General features: G+C 32.6%; 1 protein-coding gene across 3 annotated transcripts in view; it reads right to left on the bottom strand.

Annotated features, from left to right (window-relative positions):
- ZNF326 (zinc finger protein 326) overlaps positions 1-21,709 on the bottom strand; it is a 43,356-nt gene that overhangs the window by 13,240 nt on the left and 8,407 nt on the right. For 2 of the 3 annotated variants that reach the window (XM_036236156.1, XM_036236148.1), the window contains exons 3-11: positions 21,279-21,314; positions 21,072-21,183; positions 18,534-18,939; positions 15,989-16,187; positions 10,376-10,487; positions 6,089-6,236; positions 4,951-5,050; positions 2,942-3,072; positions 1,424-1,519 (exon numbers count right to left, since the gene is read on the bottom strand). In XM_036236156.1, coding sequence (XP_036092049.1) covers positions 1,424-1,519; positions 2,942-3,072; positions 4,951-5,050; positions 6,089-6,236; positions 10,376-10,487; positions 15,989-16,187; positions 18,534-18,939; positions 21,072-21,183; positions 21,279-21,314 — 1,340 coding nt within the window. Of the gene's footprint in view, positions 1-1,423; positions 1,520-2,941; positions 3,073-4,950; positions 5,051-6,088; positions 6,237-10,375; positions 10,488-15,988; positions 16,188-18,533; positions 18,940-21,071; positions 21,184-21,224; positions 21,315-21,709 lie in introns of all 3 variants that reach the window. The other variant, XM_036236165.1, reaches the window with a different exon arrangement.

Here is a 21,709-nt window from a genome sequence, read left to right as displayed (position 1 = left end):
ATGCCAGCTAGGTACTAGACTAATTGGGGGGATCCCTTTGTAAATTATATATCTTATCACTTGAAACTAATATAAAATAATATTAAATGTCAACACTAATTGAAAAAAATTTTTTTAAAAACTTCTATACATCAATAGAAACTATTAACTTCTCTGACACAACAAGGATAAAAATCTAAGTTATCCTAATTAAGCTATGATTCTCTTATCTTTTTTATGCCAATATCTCCCATAAAATTGAATATCAATTAAGGCTGCACTAGCTTTATAAACGTGGTGTCGAGAATGTAGTAAACAGTGACAAATATGATTAACAAAACTGAAAATAGGCCCCTAAGAAACAAGCCAAAGAAAAAGATTTATTCAGCTTGGAGGTCACTTGGTTGAGGGATAATTTAGTGCTCATTAAGTATATATAAGGCTTCTTCACAGAATACCTGTTAATCACAAAAACAGCCAAAATAAACAAAATTTCTCTCGTGTATAAAATATTTAGTTACCAATGTATATAAGAAACTTTTGTAAATTTTCAGCGTAAGAGCCCTTTGAAGTATATAATGATTTTAAATGAGGTATTTTATAAAGACTCAAAAACTAACCTCTAAAATTTATTTCTATTATTTTCTGAGTAAGTTTTTGTACAATAAGTTCATAACATGTAAAGAAGAATTTTCTGTAAAGAAGGATTACCTCAGTAATAATATATGGCAAAAATTGTGAGAAGCAGTGGGCCAAGTACGTAATTGTTCACATCTTAGTTTCCTAACATTAGAGGCAAGCCATTCTCCTGGCCTCCTGATTCCATGAGGAGCTTTTTCTGAAGCAACATATCTGACCTCCTGCTTCCCCTCCAACTTTATCCAAGGAAGAGGAAAGACTTAACCAACTAGTCTTTGAAGAAGAAATTGGGTATATATAACTCAATCCCTTCTGGGTCCTGTCTTTGGGGTCTTCCTAGCAATAGAAAGGGTACATTCCAGTCTGTTCTACATCATGTGATAAACTAGGGGAAACCTGTTGCTACCCAGCTGAACTAGTAACAGAGGCTGGGGGGACATAAGCCTATCTAATGTAGAAGTGAAATCTTAGAAGGTCCATAATAACTGCATATCTAAAACATATCTTTCAAGTCATCCTTTCTAAAAGTCAAGAATAAAGCCAACATTTTCATCTGCTGTCAGACTCCTATGTAGCTCTCATATGATCCAGAGCTACAAAGGGGTTGAGAGAGGAATAGTTTATTGCTCTCTCCCCGCCCCAAAATCCCAAAAATTAGGGGAAAAAAATGTTTTACCTAAATGTAGGCCATTAAGTTAAATTCTTCCTAATGTTGTACTATATTTAAATATCACAAAGACTTATTTTGTCACCATTTAATTATTACAATACTATAACTTTAAAAAGTTTATGCCCAACATCTTACCTTAACAAAACGTTCATATCGTGCCTTTACTATTGGATTATTTAAAATGCTTGTAGCAGTCAAGACACTCTCTCTTTTTATTTGTTCCTTATAAGCCTATGAAGATAGAACACATTGAGGTACTTAAAACCATTCCATGAAAAATATTTTCATAAGTTAAATGACATTGTAACTTTAAATCCTTAGATTTAAAATGTAATTTCTGGCAAATTAACTTATCAGGCAACAATACCTATTGTGACCACAATGTAAGCCATCTAAGGATTAAAATAATGAATATTCAAAGAGCAGATCAGCTTCAACAGAACACAACCAGTCACCAGATAATATAAATCCAGAAGGTCTACCAGTTGCTTTCTCTCCTTTCCATTCTACATCTACCTCCACCCAGTGCCAACTACTCCAACTATTAATTATTATGCTACCAGAAAAGAAAGAATAATTTTTCATGCATTTAGAGTAATTAGTGTGCTTCTGAGCTGTAGCTATCACAAGACTGTATTATACAAAAGAGAAAATTTAATAATATGGAACATCTAGCTGCCAAAAAGGTGTCAAGGGAATATCAAAAAAGAAAAGATAAAAATTTTTAAAAGATTATATGCACTCAAAGTAGCTTTAAAGAAGTCTAAAAGTGTCTGAGTTAAATGAGGTTCACTTCAATACAGGACATGGATTTAACACTCAGGTATGTTCTATTTAAACCTTGTCTTTAATATTTGAATTTTCAAATTTGCTTTTCAAACAAACTAATTTTGCACAATATAAACATTATTTTACTTGAAAATCAAGTTTGACTAAACAAAAGCAACCCATGTAGAACATAAATATGCTAATCAAAAAGAAAATAGTAAATTCTTCTAGAATTTTTAAATAAATTCTACTAAAAAATGTAACAATAGACAGTAATTGATAATCACACTTTTTAAATTTATTTTTCCCAACTATTGGAAAAACGTTATCAAACCTTTAATCCTTTATAGTTCATTCTAAAACACACACACACACACACACTCTCTCTCTCTCTCTCTCTCTCTCTCTCTCTCGCTCTCGCTCTCGCTCTCGCTCTCACTCTCGCTCTCTCTTATAAAACTATTTTATACTAACTTAAAAAAAATGTTAATACAAAGAATTGTTCAACAATAGCTATAGTTTCCTGAATGCCTACCACATGCCAGGCACACTATTTTGCCTTTTGTATTTTAACTAACTTAATCCTTAAATAATCACGTAAGAGTAAAATGATTATCCGCCCCCACTTTATAGATGGGGTAACTCACGAAAGTTAATTTATTTGTTTAACACATTATAAACTGAACCACTGTTCAAACCCAGAAAGTCCTGCTCCAGAGCCCATAATCTTAGCCACTATGTTACAATGACTCTCTAGGTATCTTTAATTATTCACACTGAGATTAACAGGATTGTATACAAACAGGTAGATGTGAAACAATGGCCTTTCAAAGACAAACAGGGATTGATGAATAATTCAATGGCTTAAGACAGATCAAAACTTACTTGTTTCCCTTTAATGTGATCAGGGGATTTTAAATGCTGCTGAACAGAACTATGCAAAGCAGGGATGTACACACTACAGGCACTGCAGTGAACAGTCTCTACTTTCATCATGTGGTCATCCGCAGTAACACCTGCAAAAGTCCATTAATAAGAGATGATTCATATATTCTTATTCTCGACAAATCGTTTCACAATTTTGTTTCCATATTTATGCCCCTCTTCCCAAAAAATGATCAGAATAAGCAGGTTTATGTTGTCTACCATATCTCATAAATCTGTATATGTAGATAATAACATATGAATAAGATATTAAAATTACAAAGTATAATTACACTTCCTAATCATGTTATATAATCATCTGCTGAAGCCTAAAAGTCCATCCCCAAAATATAATATAAAACGAGTGTGATCTTGTAGTAAAATAAAAAGCTCTGATTGTGAATGCTGGTGGGTAGGGACGGAGGAAAGATGTCAAAATTGGATTGATAAGGAACAAAATATATGTTGGATCTTGAAAATGGTGATCGATGTTTATTACAGGGGAAGGTACAAAACACATGCAAGGGAAAAGCGTGAGAGAAAGTGGTTCTTTCTGGGTATTGCAAGTAATTCAGCATGGTTGGTGCACAGAGTATAAAGGAACTCAGAACAGAAAAATGAGATCAGAGATAAATGAGAAAGGCCTAGACCACGGAAAGCTTTTTGTGCCATGACGAGGAATTTGTACTTTATCCTGTTGAGAATGAGGGAGATGTTGAAAATTCCTGAAGTAATGAAATTATGTAATAATTAGAAAGACTAGAAGGAAACGAGTTAGGGAAATACCATAATTGTCAAAAGAACATATAAAGATTTGAACAAATGCAGTATTTAAAGAGGCGGTAAAGAAACAGATTTGGTAGACATTTAAAAAATGGAACCCAAAGGACACAATGCTTTACATTCAGTAAAGTAAGTAATAGGATTAACTTCACCCTTTTGGCTTTGATGGTGGGGCCTCCTTTCAAGATAAATGAAGGAGAAATTTGTTGAGCTGTTTTTATTTTCTTAATGGGGTAGAGGATGCTCAAAAAGAGGATAAATTGTTTGGCTATTTTGATTTTGTGGGACTGTAAAGAGATGTCAATAAGCAACTGGCCGCATGATATTAAGAGTTCAGAAGACAAATCTGTGCTACAGATGTGTAAGTAATTAACAAAAAAGGTCAGTTTAGGCTTTGTAAGTAAATGAATTCATCAGGAAGAACAATAAAGAGAGTTGATAATGGGACTAATGACAGAATACTAGGAAATATCAACTTCTAAAAGCCTACTAGAAAAAGAAAAGCACAAAAAGTAAAAAATGACAAAGGAATACTGAGTACATCAGGGCAGCATAGAAACCATGGGAGGAAATAGATTTATGAGAAATAAAGTTATCAGTGAAAAAGGTTGCAGAAGATTCAAAAGAACCTATTGAAGTTGGTGTTGGTATCCTGCCAGAGCAGTTTCAGTAGCAGACAGTTGTCTACTGTGGGTAAAGTAAGAAATGGGAAGTGAAGAACGGAGACCAGTGTGGACCATGCTTAAAAAAAGAGAATGGCAGGTTTTAGGTGAATTAGTGGGTTTTTTCCCCCTTGTTCTTTCGGGGGAGTTCTATTTGGGTTTTTTGTTTGTTTTTAAGATAAGAGCAAAGGCTTCAGAGAGGTAATCAAAAGAGAAGGAAAGACTGAAAATCAGAAGAGCAAAAGTCCTTAAGGAGATGAGAAGAGATAAGAAAGATATTGGACAGATAGTAGAGAAGTATAGATGATTTCTCCTCTAAAACGGAGATGAAAAACATAGGGTAGGGTAAGTAGTGATAAATTTGTAAGCATGAGAACAGGAAGTCAAAGGAGTTCATTTCTGAAAACCTGTTCAGGCTACCACATGTAACTATGTACTGTATCATTCCAGTGGGCATCATTTATACTGAAATAGGTTATGTTACATAAAACATACTTGTAAACTACTAAAATAATTTGTACTTACCTTCCATAACATCTTTCTCAATTATTTTGACTACTTCTGTTTGATTATTTGTCTGTTGCTTACGAATGGATGTTTTCTTGAATTTATTCACCATACATTCCTAGAAAACAAAATAGAAAGAATCCAAAAAGTTACCATGAGCATTAAGCATATGCTGAGTACTATGCTCAGGCTATGGAAGCTAATAATTATGTAAGAACTAATATCTGTTCTCAAGGAGCTTGCAATTTAGTTGAAAAGACTATCATAAAGTACTAGGAAATTACAAAAAGCAGTGACTTTTCAAAATCTATTTTAGGCATAAAGAGTAAGAGAGACCAAAGAGAGCAGGACTAGTCAAGAGGTCTTCTCCGGGCGGTGAGTACTTAAGTCCTAAATGACAAGAACCAGTCAAGGAATGAAATTATAGAAAATTGCAATTAAGGGACACAATTCTGCAAGGGTATACAGGAGTGAACAATCACTGCATTTCTAACCTTCTAACGATTCCAACTCTTCTGTCCACATTAATTGCATGTACAATTAGCAGTCCAGTTCTAGTATCTTCTTTAAGCATCCCTGACCCCAACTATCCTCCTTTACTCCAAACCTTCTACCTATACGATCATCCTTGGCCCTTAACTGTGTCATCTGGGCATGTGTATGTTCTATTTCCAATTACTGTCAGTTCACTAAGGATAGTGCCTGTGTTTTCAGTGCCTATATTACAGCACATTTCATAAGTTTTCAAGAAAAATTGAACTGATGACCACACACTCATATTACAAAGGACTACCCAGTTCTCTGGTTCTGCATTCAGATTCTGCTACTTAGTGAAAGGGTCACTAAATGCTCTGCGCATGACCGTTCATTAATAAAAGGAGTTGTTATGAGGCTCAAATGAAATATCAAAATACCAAACACACCACCACATACATAGACACTCAATGGATGATGGCTGAATTAGCAACAATAAGTTGTTAAAAGAACACTTTTCCTGACACCTCTACCAGAAATTACTGTGAAAAACTTAAATGTTCTCTCAAATAACAAATCAAAATTATATTACAGAGGAGTAATTCACATCTAATTCTAGGCTCATTTTTAAGAAATTGAAATGACAGCTAAAGTGTTTTTTACTTCAAAAACAGCTACTTACATGCAAAAATTCCATAACTACTTTATCAAATTTAGTTTGTTTCTGAATATGATCTAATGTTTCCTGGTGTGAAGAACTTTCCAGATGCAGTTCAATATCTTTTTCTTCAAATGTTCGGAATTTACAAAATGAACATGTGAATGCCATTCTATAAGGGAAAGAAAAAAAGATTTCTTTAAAAAAACATTACCTAATTTACTTGTAAAGAGTTCCTCAAGATATAAGAATGAAGCAAATTTTAGCAGCATAAATGATTTCCTTTTTTCCATTTTATGGTTGATCTAAATTTAGCTTAAGCCAGAAGAAAAATAGTATTTCTTTAAGTATCTATTGAACAACACTGTCATTATACACTTCACATTTCTGGCTCACCCGGGAGCTTCTGGATATGAAAGATAGAATCAATGTATATCTACTTAATCTAGTCCTAAACTCTCCACTTAGGCCTAGACCAATTAGAAAGCCAAAGCAAGCCTCAAGAAGTATCAATTTCCAAAGTTCCACTACTTGTTTTACACTCTGTTCCGTTCTCAAGCTTCCAAACCACTAAGGCATCAAAAGTCAGGTGGAATACCAGACAACCATAATTCAGTCCCTTGGAGATCTCGGGTGATCGAAAGTCCTACTACCATTAGACCACTTCATGATGACTAATAGGGCTGGACTGGACAAATGTGTGCATTTAGCAGCTCAGGAGTCATCCCAGAACAAAATGCCCCTTTTTTTCTCCTATTTAATTGTTCTTACCTTATATATTCTTATTTTCTTTTCCTTGAATTATGACAGTTTCCTAACTGGTTTCTCTGCTTCCAGTCTTCATTTTCCAATTAATTCCTCATACTACTTATTAGATTTACTTTCCTGGTTAAGAGTATGGGATCTATAGCCAACTGCTGGGTTTACAACCTAGCCCCTTTGTGTGACCTCGGACAAGTTACTTAACTTCTCTGGGCCTTAGTTTTCTTATCTTAATGAGATGAGAACCCTCACAGAGGTACTGTGAGGATTTAAAAAATTAATAGATATAAAGCCCACAGAACAGTTCCTGGCACATGGTAATTATTAAATTAACCACTGTTATTTCATAAAGGAGGCAACAGCACATAACTGCTCCAAAGGCTTTACTCCAAAGGCTCCTTAAGACTCAAAGAAAAAAAAAGTAAAAATACTTTCAGCTGTGATTAAGAAAAGCTCTTAATCTCTCTTATTCTTGGCTTTATCCGTTAATACCTTTATCAGTATCTGGCACATAGTATGTCTTCATTAAATGTTTTAATCAGATTTTATCTTTCACCCCACTAGAATCATTTTCAATCTACATAGGTTTCCACTTCCTGAATATCAATGAAACATTCCTGTTTCTTTGCTTTCTTACCTCAAGCCATGACCTCTACCTGGGCTGCCTAACAATTCCTACTGCAATCCCACCATTCCTAAATCAGTTTAAATACATTGATCCATTCCTCTGATTTCCCCATGCCTATGTAGAAGTCATCTCCTGTTAAAGACTACTTCCTACTTCTCTTTTGGCACTCTTCACCACATACTGTTTGTCTGAACCTCTCACAAACCACCCCTTTCCCTCCCAGGATCCCTGACTTTTCCATCCTATTATACTGAAAGCATGCAAGCATCACAAGAATAGTTATTTGCTGTCAATCTCTTACCCCAAACTCAACTCAAAGTAAAACTCTGATAAATTAATTTATATTATTTAAAAGGATTCATTTCCTAAATTTAATTGAACTGATACTCTTTCGGTTGTCATCTGGTCAAATCACAGTATATAATATACATATTCAATATCATACATATTCAAATCTATAACTTTTAATGGGTAAAACATTCGTATGGTAATTAAATAGAAAAATTAATCTTATAATGTTAAATTATCTCCAGATTCCTAAACATCTTATACAAAATGTTCATTTCAATTTAAACTGCACCGAAGTTACTAAGTTCATTACCCCTGTCAAAAAAACAAATGACATCAGAGCAGGGCATTCAAGGACTCCAAAACAGCTACTCCTTAAAACTAGAACTCTTTATGAGTTAATTCTTAATAAATTAATTCTTAATTTTATTGTTTCTCAGGTCCCAACGAATTACGAGTAACAAAACAGAAATCATAGTTACAGGTTATTAAAGCTGGACACAAAGATTACACAAGTAATACCTAGCAGGCTAAAAGCAGACACTCTAAACAAAAAAATCTGGGAATAAGATACAACTCAATTTTCTTTTACTACATTTTACATAAATAAAACCAATGTATATACTAAAACCAAGTAATAGCAAAGAGTATTCTATTTAATATGGAAAACCTATACATTTTAAAAATACCTCCATAAAAAAGTTTGCATACTCTTCTCTTAAATGTTATCTTTTGATCTAAGATAAAGTTTTAGACATCTAGAAAATTCACTTAATGTGAAACATTTCATTTCATTCCTTTCATGCTACACAAACAAGTTAACTTTTATAGAGCAAAACTATATTTTGAATGGGGAAAACATTAAATTTACTTTTTAAATTTTATATTCTTTATTTCACTAACTTAAGTAGTACCGGGGCAGATTTCAGAGAAAAAAAAAGATGGAAAAAATATTGTCCTTCTTTTAATTTCCCAGTAGCCTCTTCTCTATGCATAGCTTTACATTTTGTGTGTGTGTGTATATATATATATATATTTTTTTTTTTCTATTTTGCCTGCATTTTCTCCATGTTATTACAGCCTTTATAATCATTTTTAACGATAGCCTAAGAGCCCATGAAGAAGTTGTCAAATCTTCCATATACTTGATTACACTTGATCACTGGTATTTGTTTCATGTTTGGAACTATCACAATGTTGTAATGGGCATATTTTTACATAAAATTGCCTTTTTTTTTTTTAAGGTTATTTTCTTGGGATCATGAGTGTTAAAAAATCCAAGACAGTCTACGGCCAAGACACCATGAACGAGCCCGATCCCGTCTGATCCCGGAAGTTAAGCGGGGTCAGGCCTGGTTAGTACTTGGATCTCAGTAGTTATAACTAATTATACAGTCATCAGCAAATTCTAAGTGTCCTCTGTATCCTAGTTAGTAAAACAATATTTTTCACCCTGCTAATAAAATGTTATACTATTCTTTAAATTTTCAGTTTATTTACCTGACAGTGGGTTTCAACATTTTCCCTAAAATTATTACCTTGCTGTTGTTTCTTCACAAAATATGTATTAGGCATCTTGTTCCCTTTTTAAAAACATCCTCGTTGGATGATATTTATCTAAGACATTAATCATTTCTTATCTTTATTATGTTTCCGAGTTTGCGTTCCTTTTAAATTTTAATATATTTAAATGAATCTAATCATTTCCTTTGTAATTTATCACAGAACTTCTAAGCCTAGGAAAAAAATCTTGCAGATTAAAATTTTCCATTTTATCTTCCTGTTATTTTCCATTTTTTAGGTTTTTTAAATTAATCTAGATTCATCCTCACTGATATGAGGATCTAAACTATTTTTCTTGTTATTGTTCAGTTGTTCAAGTAATTTCTCTTTCATTTGCAATATCTTCTTCATTATATATTATTACATATAATACATTTATTTACAGGTTAATTCTGTTGTACTAATTATCTTTTTCTAGTACCATTTTTTTCTAAATTTACCTATTTGTTTTAGTTTCCAAGTATATAGTACATTGGTTAGACATCTATATAGTTCGTAAAATGAACCCCCAATTGCTCCCTCCCTCCCCTGACCCTCCACCTAGCCAATGTATTAATGCTAACTGCTGCATTCCTTATGCCATGCTCCCCATCCCCATGACCATCTATCAACTACATAATTTTAGAACCACATATTTTTAACTATTACAGCTAGTACCTATTCATTTACTCTTCTTTTTCAGAATTTTCTTTGGAATCAGGATTGGAAAGACCTGATATGTTTGTATATTTGTAACATTTAGTTTTCCTATCAAAGAGTATCACACTGTCTCCATGCAGTCAACTTTCAAAGACTTTGTGGATTTCTTAATGTTATGACATGCAATTATTTCTAAGAATATACTTCTTGATTTATATTTTATTTTTGTATTACCATTATTGAATGCTTTTTTTCTTATATTTTCTAAGTGAGTGCATATAAATATCAAAAAACAAAAGCATTTCTATATATTTTAGACCAAACTTTTTCATTTGACACCCGGGAAATTTTTCACATTCCCCTTGATATATCTGCCGTTTCCAGAAAATTGTTTTCAAGTGAGTCCAATTTTCTGACTACTAAGCACAAACCTGTATCCATCTCCATATTTCTCACTGTTTTTTTCTCTTCTGCGCCTTTGTTTCTCTCGCCGAGCCTCAATTCGCCGTTTTTCTTCTTCTTCATTTTTTGGATCAATTTTTGCTAGGATATCAGACAAAAATGTCAAGACTATAGATCATTTCTCATAAATACAGACATACAAGATTTACTTGGTGATACTAGCCTAAACTAAACTCACCAAAAAAAGTGAAATTCAAGATTACCCATTCTTTCTGAAACTTCATTTGAATACAATTTATCATGAATTTTGCCACATTTACTTTTCATCTATGTGATTATGTGCCACATAGTTTTCTTTAAATCTACTCATATTTTTTTTTTGTTTTCATTTTAAGCAATAATATCCATATCACCTAAAATCATCTTGAATACCACTTACGGAAACACTGAAGTAACCTGACCCTGCCTGAAAATGGAAATTAAATGAACACTGGAGTCTTGGATGTAAAAACTCATACATATTACAGCAGCTTTCCCGAAATTTCTTAAAATACATCAACTCTAAAATAAAAGCAGCTTCTTTTTTTAAAAAAAAAAAAAAAAAAACATTTTTAATGCAAATATAATAAAGTAATAAAATACCTGGTACAAAATTCATTATTTTAACCATTTCCTAGTGTACAGTTCGGTGGCATTAACTATGCCACGATGTTGTGTAGCCATCATCACTACTTAGTTTCAGAATTTTTTTGTCAGGTCAAACAGAAACCCCATACCCATAAAGCAGCCACTTCCCACTTTCCCTTTCCCCAAGTCCCTGATAACTACTAATCTGCTTTCTATCTCAACAGATTTCTCTGTTCTGGATATATCATATAAATAGAATCATACAGTATGTGGCCTTTTTTTTTGTCTGTCTTCTTTTATTTAACATGATGTTTTCGAGGTTCATCCAGTTGTATCACATATCAGTACCTTCTCCTTCCTTTCTATGGCTGAATAACATTCCATTGTGTGGATACATCACATTTTTCTTTATCCATTCATTTGTTGATGAACATTTGGATTGTTTCTACCTTTAGTATATTGTTAATAATCCTGCTATGAACACTTGCCTACAAGTTTTTGTTTAAATATCTTTCAAATCTTTGAGGTATACAACCCAGGGGTGGAACTGCTAGGTCAGTTGGTCAGTCTGTTTAATCATTTGAAGAACCATCAAACTGTTTCCCACAGCAGCTGTAGCATTTTACATTCCCAACAGTACCGTGTGAGGGTTCCAATTTCTCCACACCCTCGTCAATACTTGGCGATTTTTCCCCTTTTTATTTTTATTATGGCCATCCGCTTCACGTGGTGTCAAGTGGTATCTCATTGTGAGCTGGTTCTTTCTTATAACACATTTAACTTTAGACTTAAAAAAAAGTATCTGCCCTTAAACTTTTCCTGTATGCATTATTTTTCCTTTTGGATTACATTTGGGAAAATAGCTAATACAAAATCATGAATACCTGGGGATTTGTAAACTTGACGGTAAACAAATATTTAAATTGCACTTGCTATGTATACAGTGGGATGTTTCAAAATTATATAAAATCAATCTTAAAATTCAGTATCTACATTATTTTTCATTTTACAAGAGCTTAAATGTATATTCTTATTTATTAACCATTTTCAATATCCTTATACCGTTTCCCTAAATCCTCCACTCTATGGAAAGGCTACTTGTACATGACCTCGAATTATAAGTAATTTCATTTCCCTTTCATATGCTAAAGCTATGACATATATTGTACCTCTAGCCACATGACAGAATATGGTTTCTTTCCTACTGCTTTTCAACAAATCATACAGTCTACACTACAGTATAGCAAGTTTTCTTATTCCCGAATATTCATCAGAAACCTTTCAAAATGTCTACCTCACATCTAACAATTAAAGACTGAACTGACTACAGAATTTTGGCTTCATTTTTACTAAACTACATCATTCTCAAGTACTGTAAAAAAAAAAAAATTTTTGTGCATATATCTGCTTTATAGGCAAATCAGTTTCTGTATCAAACTTTGCAATGTTTACTTAACTATACCTGCAAAATTTATCTGTGGAATCTGCCCCAAGAGGATTAACTGAATTGACTATTCTAGCAATGTCTAAAGTACTCAATTTGGTAAACAATAATCTATCAAATAACACAGTATCCCCACAACACACATTCTATTTAGTATCAAGTTTCAAAAATATTATTTTTTATTAAACGATATAGATATCAATTTGCAAAGCATGGCAGGAAAGTAGATTTAAGAACAGTATTTTAATCTTTCTTGAGTTTTATATTCTAGTTCATATATTTTGAGGAAAGAATCAAACATTGGTAATTTCAATTATTTTTTTCAAATATGATACATGAAGATGTCTATAATGTTATAATTAGAAAAATTTGTTTTAAAAGAGGAAAAAATTAATACAAAGCAATTTTCTATTATAATCATATAGAGATATACATGAAGGGTTTCCAGAGCAAGACTTGTCCTGAAACAAATTCTTTTGACATTTACTGGTAGTTTAACCTGGTAGCAAGTTTTTTATCTGCTCTGTGCCAGTTTTCTCAGCTGCAGAGGGTTTGTTTGACAGGCATACCTATACCTGAGCAGACCAATGTGAGAATTAAATAATACACATGATAACCTTTTAACACAGAGCCTAGTTTGCAGTGAGCATTCAGTTAAGTTACTACTTTTTACAGTAACTACAATAGCACTTTTATAAAAAGGGATTCATGTATTAATCCTTAAGCAATTTAAATGGAGATGAAGTTCAAAATGAACATACTGTCAGTATCTAAAAATATATAATTAAAACACTATTTTATACTAGGACTTATCTAAGCCTCCTTGCTTCTTTCCCTTCTCCCTCTTTTTAAAAACTATTTGAAAGCTAATATCACTTGTTTAGCCACTTGCAACAGCAAAGGAGTACACTTTCTAATAAATTATTGTAATGTTCACTAGATCTTATTTTTAAAGGTGGATGTAAAAAAAATTGAAAAATTTGACCAGAACACTTCTGGAATATTCATTTATTACAGTTATCTAAACCTTCTCCAGTCTCAAGTAGATTAGGTAACCAAATTTTAATTCTAAAGAAGAGAATAATTTCTGAATCCTTGCAATATCATCTAACTTGGAAAGATAAGACTTCTCAGTCATCGAAGCAAAAATAAAATGTAAACAACAAAAAACAATTCAGTGTAAAGGCAAAAACAGGCAAAATATTTGTTGGATATTATTTTGCTATTATATGTTTTCACAAAATTCTGAAAAAGACATTTCCTTAGCTTTTATTTATGCAAATCTTTAACAATGTAATTTGGTCAAATGAACTTGATTTCATTTAGAAATACAATACAAAGTTAAAAAATAAAATACAATAACAAGGAAAAATATAGTAATTTGGCTCTGACATTTGTTAACAAAAGCCTGAATAATACATAACTCACATTATTCATCCTTTTAAAGTGTGTGATCGAATGATTTTTAGTGTATTTGTAGACATGTGCAAACATCACCACAATTAAGAACATCTCAGCACCTCACAAAGAAACCTGGTACCCTTTAGGTATTACTCCATACACACCCCACAACTCAAAGCAACCACTAACCTACTTCTGTCTCTATAAATTTCCATACTCTAAATTTTTCACATGAAACGAATCATTCAATATGTGGACTTGTGACAGGCTTTCTTCACTTAGCATAGTCTTTTCAAGGTTCATGCAAGCCGTAGCATGGACCAATACTTCATCCCATTTTATGGCTCAGAAATACTCTACTGTATGGACATACTCCATTTGTTTACCTACTCATCCATGGATGGATATCTGGGTTATTTCTACCTTTAGGCTACTACATGGATATACGTTTTCACTTCTTTGGACATACACCTAGAAGAAGAATCATTGGACTGTATGGCAACTGTTTAATCGCCTGAGAAACAACCTGCTTTCCAAAGTGGAATATCATTTTACATTCCCAGCAACACTGCAGAAGGGTTCTGATTTCTTCACACTCTCACTAAGCTTTGTTATTGTCTTTTTTAAGCCATCTAAGTGGGTGTGAAGTGGTATCTCATCATAGTTTTGATTTACGTTTCCCTGATAATTAATCGTTGGGCATTTTTTTCATGTGCTTATTGGTTATTTGTGTATCTTTTTGGGAAAAATGTCCGCTCACATGTTTTGCTCACTTTTTAATTAGGCTACGTGTCTTTTTTGAATTGTAAAAATTCTTTATATATCTAGATACAAATCCCTAATTAGATGTGTGATTTGCAAATATTTTCTCTCCTACTCTATGGGTTGTCTTTTCACTCTCTTGATGATGTCCTTTGAAACATAAAAGTTTTTAATTTTCATAAAGTCCAATTTATGTATTTTTCTTTTATTGCTCATGCTTTTGGTGTCATAACTAAGATTCCTTGCCAAACCCAAAGCCATGAAGATTTATCTGTTTTCCTCTAAGAGTTCTATAGTTTCAGTTTTTACATATAGGTCTTGAATTTTAGCGTTTGCATGTGGCTATCCAGTTGTCCCAGAATCATTTGTTGAAAATTATTCTCTTCCCATTGAATAATTTTGGCATCCTTGTTAAAAAGCCAATGAGTATAGATTTATGAGTTTATTTTTGGACTCTCGAGTCTATTCTATTAGTCTACATGTCTGTCCTTATGCCAGTACCACATTGTCTTGATTATCATTGCTTTGTATTAAGCTTTGAATTCATGAAATCTTTCTATTTGGTTCTTTATCAGAACTGTTTTGGGTATTTTAGGTCACTTGCAATTCCCTATGAATTTTAGAATCCACTTGTCAATTTTTGTGAAGTCAAATGGAACTCTGATAAGAACTGTGCCAAATGTGTACATCAGTTTGAGAAGTATTTGCCTCTTAATGTTAATTCTTCTGATCTATGAACTTTTATTTAGTTTTTTCATTTATTTAAATCTCCAATTTCTTTCATCACTGTTCTGTAGTTTTCAAAGTATAAGTTTTGTATTTCTTTTGTTAAATTAATTACAGTATTTTATCCTTAATGCTAACATGAATGAAATTGTTCTTAACTTCATTTTCAGATTGGCTCTCCATTTTTTGCAATGTAAAACTAGAAATATGAATATCTCTAAGAGTAATTATGTTCAGAAGATTAAAAGCAAATTAATTTTCTAGAAGAAACAGTTTTTCCTGGTACCAAAGACCATGAAATATTTCTTCCCCTTGTCCCCATAAAGAGGATTCTGTGTAATATGATATAACACTCCCTCAACAATAAATATAACACTTAAGAAAGGAGTATGATTCAAAACCACATGTGAGGTAATTTAAAAAATACAGATGTTCTGGTTCCGCCTTAAATCAGGATTTAGGGAAGAGATGTGGACCAGGGGATATGAATTTAAAAAGAATCTTTGAGTAATTTTGATGTTTGTGACTAATAACTGCAGTAGGGAATTCACTAACCTAATTTCTACAATTATAATTATTAGGTAGCTTGTCTATATAAACATGAAAAAATTATCTTAAAGCACTAAATTAAAAAAATAAATAAAAGTATCCTGAAGCATAGCAATTATGTTTTCTCACTTACTAGGGGATTTGTTGAGGCTCATCTTCTCCACAGGTTTTGATAGCTTGGGTTTCTTGATAAATGTTCCAATAGGCTTATTAAATGGGTGCATCATTTTTCTCTTTATTCCTCTTGCAGCGGCAACTGTCACATTGGTGGATTTGTTTTGATAGTCAACAACAATTCCAGGTCTATGAATGCTTCCAAAATCACTCATATGCTGCAAATTTGTGAAATCAAGAAATATTAGCATTATACCCAAAGATAAAGAATGAATTCATACAAAATGTACACGTTTCTATCTAATAATTTTCCCCTGAAAATTTCCTCAGAATGTAACTATATTTTACATTTCCACTCTGAATAACGCATTGAAAAACTTAGTAAATTATTACATAAACTCAAATCCAGTGAATTAGTATTTTTATTTCCAGTAGAACAAATATGGATATTTCCTACCTATTTTTGATTTTTACAATTCAAAATTACCTGAGATCATAAACAACATATGTGCCTGTCAAAATATTACCACTTGTACAACTCTCTGACAACTCCTCTTCAGAGTTCCTAATTGATGTTTTCCCATGAAAAGACCTTAAAAGAAATTTTTATTTTACTAAAGCCTGGCTGAAAACTAAGAAACACAGAGAAGACCATATCTGAAGTCTGAAGTAAAAAAGATCCAGAAATTATTTAGGATTTCTCCCTGTTGAAAAAGGGAATGAGAAAGCGAGATGGAACATTAGTATGAAATAGGAGAGTTAAAGCATAACCATGCATCAACTTCCAAGACACACTTCAGATAAAGAATTGCATCTGACGTTCCATTCACGTTCTTACCTAGAGAAACATATTCTAACCCAGAAGCCTGAGAAGCGAAACTTTACAGATGAAGAGTCATGCAACCCAACGACTCTTTGTGTCCCTTCCTCTTCTCTTGTCATTAACAAAATCTACTATACCGAGGCCACATGTCCATAGAAATTTGTTCGGCTAACCTTACTTTTAGAAGATAAAGATTGAGGAGTGATCTGAAGAGAAGGATCCAATGGGAATTGTACAAGTGAAGATTAAAATAGAAAGTCCTATTGGTTCATCTACTTCATTAACAGGAGGAAAGAAAGAAAAGTCCATTCAGACTAGAATGGTGAATACAAAGTACAGGAATACCTGTTTTTCTAGTATGAAAACAAAATTAATACTTGAAGTCTCACTATGAAAAAAATCATTTGCCTATAAAGCAATATACAGCATAGAAAATGTTAAGTGTTTTCCAAATTTTCAAATTAGAATAGATTTTCAATTTCAAAACCCAAAGCCTAAATACCCCAACTATTTTCAATAAACCTACAATCATAGAGTATGGTGGAAAAGCAACATTCAGTTGCTTACATTTGTATATTGTGCTTAGGATACCTATCTTAAACATAGTGTTTCCAGGTAATTTATATAGTCACGTCAAAAAATCTTCATTAATATCCATTAAAGGTGCAATGCATTTTAATAAGTAAAGAGTTAACTATTACAAATGCAAACTTCTATACAAGTATGACAAACTACACTGATGTACCAAAAGCTAATGAACAATCAGAAACATGTACTCTACTAGAGTTTTTATCAGAAACACTTTCCTCTGCAAAGACAATATTAAGAGCAACTGACTCAAAAAATAATTCTTACTATAGCAAAAATACAGTATTCTTCACATAATCAAACTACATAATAACCCCACTTTCTATATACACTTACTAGGTAAAAATTTTGTGTTAGCCAAGTTACCTAAGAACATAGGCACAATCTTTTTACTATATACCTTGAAATTAACACTTGAAGACTGGTGCATCTACTCATTTAAGCAATAATTTACAAAATATTACTTCCTAGAAAGGAGCTATAAACATGAACAAGTAGGAAATTATTTCTCAATAGTAAAACTAGTGACACGGGGGAAAAAAGAATATCCACCAAGGACATATCATAAGAGAGTGTTAGCAAAATTTTACTGACCCAAATCATTCTACAACCTATTATACATATCAACTTCTTCACCATGCAAACATGGCTAAGCTACCCTCATCTATCACCAACTTACTCTCTTGTGTTTAATGTGAACTATGAAGCTTTGAAGAAATTCTATGTGCTAAGAGTTTAGCAGCAAAGTATAAACATTTTATCATACATTGCACCTTTAACCTACTCAAAAACTCCAAAAGGGTTCAGTTGCCTTTTACAATAATCCAAGAACTGTCCCACCAGCAGAACCGCTAGTGTTTGCAAGAAAAAATGCAACTCCTTTTAACCCCTTTTAGACCAAACCTAACTTCCTCACCTTTTTAATAAAGGGAGATTTGGCAAAACTTTATGAACGATCATCTCACACTGCCACTTATTCTCTGAGGTGCTAGAAAAACTTTTATAGGCAACCTAAAAATTATGCTTATGACTAAGCTTTTGCTTCAAAATACACTGGGATGAACAGTGTTTATTATAGTTGAAAACCATGGTCTTGAAAGGGTTTAAAAGAGTGACTAGTGAAAAGAATCTGAAAAGATTCTGTTGTACTTACTCCTCGGCCTCGGCCTCTGCCTGTTGATGGTCCTCCAAAAGCATCATAGTTTCTGCTTCCAAACGTACTTTCAGGATAAGCAGGCGTTCCTCTCCCCCGAGAGCCTACAGGTGCAGGCTTCATATGGGGTGAAGAAAAACTGCTGTAGGAAGAGTAACTCTCTCTTCCTCTGTCCTCCATAAACCCAGGCCTCAATTTTGAACGGGAGTAAGGTGCTTCCCAGCTAGACCCGCCCTGGTTTCTACCTCCGAAAGAGTCAAGGCTATTCCGGTAGGAGCTCTCAAATCGACCACCATAACTACCTCCGAAGCGGCTTTGTTCGGGTTCATTAAAACCATAGCCAGATCTGTATAGATCTCGCCCACCCAGAGAAGACCTGGAGTCGTAAGACTCATAAGGTCCAAACCTGGAAAAGTTGCACAGTGAGGGAAAAAACAAAAGTAAGCTTACTAATGTTAGACAATTCAAAAGACAAATTATCAGATGACATTTATCAACTAAAATTCATTTATACCATACTGGTTTGCACAGTTCTACTTTTGTTCACGCTTGATTAGGGCTGGGCAGTTCAATATGAGACCAGATAGAAAGCTATCTGAGTCAATTTTTAAATATGAATTGAGTTAAGCAAAGTTTATCTTTAAAATCTGCTTTTTGAAGCTTTTCTATTTTATTAAAAAGAAAATATTAGTCTGTCATTATTTAAGCCCAGCCCTAGTCTTAGAAAAAATCATTTGCTAAAATTCACAAACTACTCAAACTTTCTTTGAATCCATCCCTGATATTGGAAAATACAAAACATTTACAGTATTTTGGCTTTCAATAGGGATACAAATTGAAGACTACACAGATGTATACTATTTGTGACACAGAAGAGATCCTTTTACACACCCAATAATCTATATCACAAAACTGCTTCATTGTGTCTGTAGTAGTCAAAATTGTAAGAATTATCTCTGGTTATAAAATTTGACAATCTGCCAAACTTTGGCTAAGGTATTGATTGACCTTAGCCAAATCCTCAGTCACTTTCACTTATAGACTAGTAAATCTAAAAAACCTACAAAAATAAGCTCATGAAATAGAACATAAAAGTAAAGGACCACCAACATATACCCTCTGCATATGAATTTTCAAGGCAGATAAGAAAGAATACATTTTATAATATCTTCAATTATTTGAAAAATTATTTCCTGGAAGGAAATCATATAAAACTACCCTAAAAAAGGGAGCACGCAGTCTCCTCAAGGTTTTAATAGAGTCAACAGAAGAAACAAATCATCTCACAAATCTAAAGTATGGATTACAAAAGTTGCTTGATATCTTACAACATAGTTTTATAAAGGCCCACAATTACACGAGATAAACGATAACATCTACATAATTTATGCACATTACATTTACAATGTAACAGGGCAATAACTGATAAATTAAAACATTTAAATGTGTTACATTACTTCAATTATTTACAGATCACTAAATAGAAGGTACTATTTACTTCTGAATCTTAGTAACCATATAAAAATTATTGCTCTTTCCAACTACATTTTCCAAAACATCTATCATTTAAGCAAAATTGTAACTGTTCATTTTCTTGATATTTCTCTACCATAAACCATAATGGCACACTTAAAGCAGAAAGAAGGAAAGTAAGCATCAGTCAGTCCATCCTTAAGGAATCCAGATCCTTCAATTTATGAAGGACGATAGTTTCAAATGTTTCCTAACTAGTTTTACTTCTATTTATTTGGAATCTTGTGTCTCAAAATATATCCGCTTTGCCTGATATATGGTCAACCCTAAAGTCTGCAGAAGTTAAACTAGGTTTAAGATTTCCACAGTATGGCCAGTGAAACAAATACATTCTAAACCCTACTGCATTAAACTAAGCAAAAAGTATAGTATCATTAGCTTTAATACAATGCTCCTAGTCTAGAGCACAAGTGTTTCTGGTATAAATATTATCTGCCAATAAAAAACCTAGACATGACTTAAGTAACATTTTTATTATTACAATATGCTCTTTTACTTTAAAATTAAAATGAAAAGAATAACTATCTTAAATGTTTCTTAGAAACTGAATGTGGCTAGGCTGGTTAAGTTAAACCCAATCTAGTCAGATTGCTTTGCTGCTTTACAGAGCACCCCACATTAGGTAAGATTTTTTTTTAATCATTTTAAGAAAGCTTCACAAATAATATTTCCAATAACACTTTGATATCATTTGTTTGAAACATTCTGATTGATAAGGAATTAAAGGTAAAAGTAAAAGAAACATTCACTGTTAAAGACAGAAAATCTTACTCTATTATATTGAAATGATAATAGTTAATCTGAGGTTTTTCTAAAATAGTATCTGCCAGTGATCCAGAGATAATTTTTATAACCATTAGTTGACACCTTTAAACATTTAAGGTGATTATTCAATACCATATAGTATAGTTCAGGTATCATAACATGCCAAAAAGAATACTTAAATTAAAATATCCAGAATCTTATAGTCTTCTAATTATTTGGCCAAGTGATTAAGCAATTTACCTGCTACCCCCACCACCACCACTGTGATTGTCCATGCCATATGACTGGTTTAGGTAGGAGTCCATGGATCTTTGACCCCCATAGGATCCATGGCCATAGTCACGATCCATCCCTATAAAGAGTTTAAAAAGAAAAAAATTAAATGATGCTCACCTTTACTGGCACTCAAGAGAAGAATTTTTAGATAAATATCCTTGAATGCCAGACCTCCATAAGATCCAGAGCCATAATCACGATCCATTCCTAAAAGAGAGTCAATAATAAAAGGTCAGTAAAATATACTATTCTCTTCAGGAATCATTACATAAAACACAAGATCTTAACATCAATCATCTGAGATAATAATTCATCATTAACATTTAAGCTAAAATTGCACTAGACATTGAAGGAAAAAACACAGATGATAATCTATTGAAAATCAGATTTGCTATAGAAACTGAAAGTTTCAAAGAAAAACATTAGCAACTAAAAAGTTCTATATCAGAATTATTTCCAATTTAACCAATATTATTTGACTAGGATACTACTACGAGGTCCTGTAATAGATACTAGAGCACATAATTAATGATAATTACTATTCTCAAGATAAATCAACATTTAATAATATCAAAGGAAAAATTTTTGTTATCAGTTTTCTG

This window comes from Rousettus aegyptiacus, unplaced genomic scaffold, assembly GCF_014176215.1.
Source record: "Rousettus aegyptiacus isolate mRouAeg1 unplaced genomic scaffold, mRouAeg1.p scaffold_m13_p_1, whole genome shotgun sequence".
Taxonomy (NCBI): Eukaryota; Metazoa; Chordata; class Mammalia; order Chiroptera; family Pteropodidae; genus Rousettus; species Rousettus aegyptiacus.
Note: the sequence above shows the minus strand (reverse complement) of the source record. Positions and strands in the feature narration are given on the sequence as shown.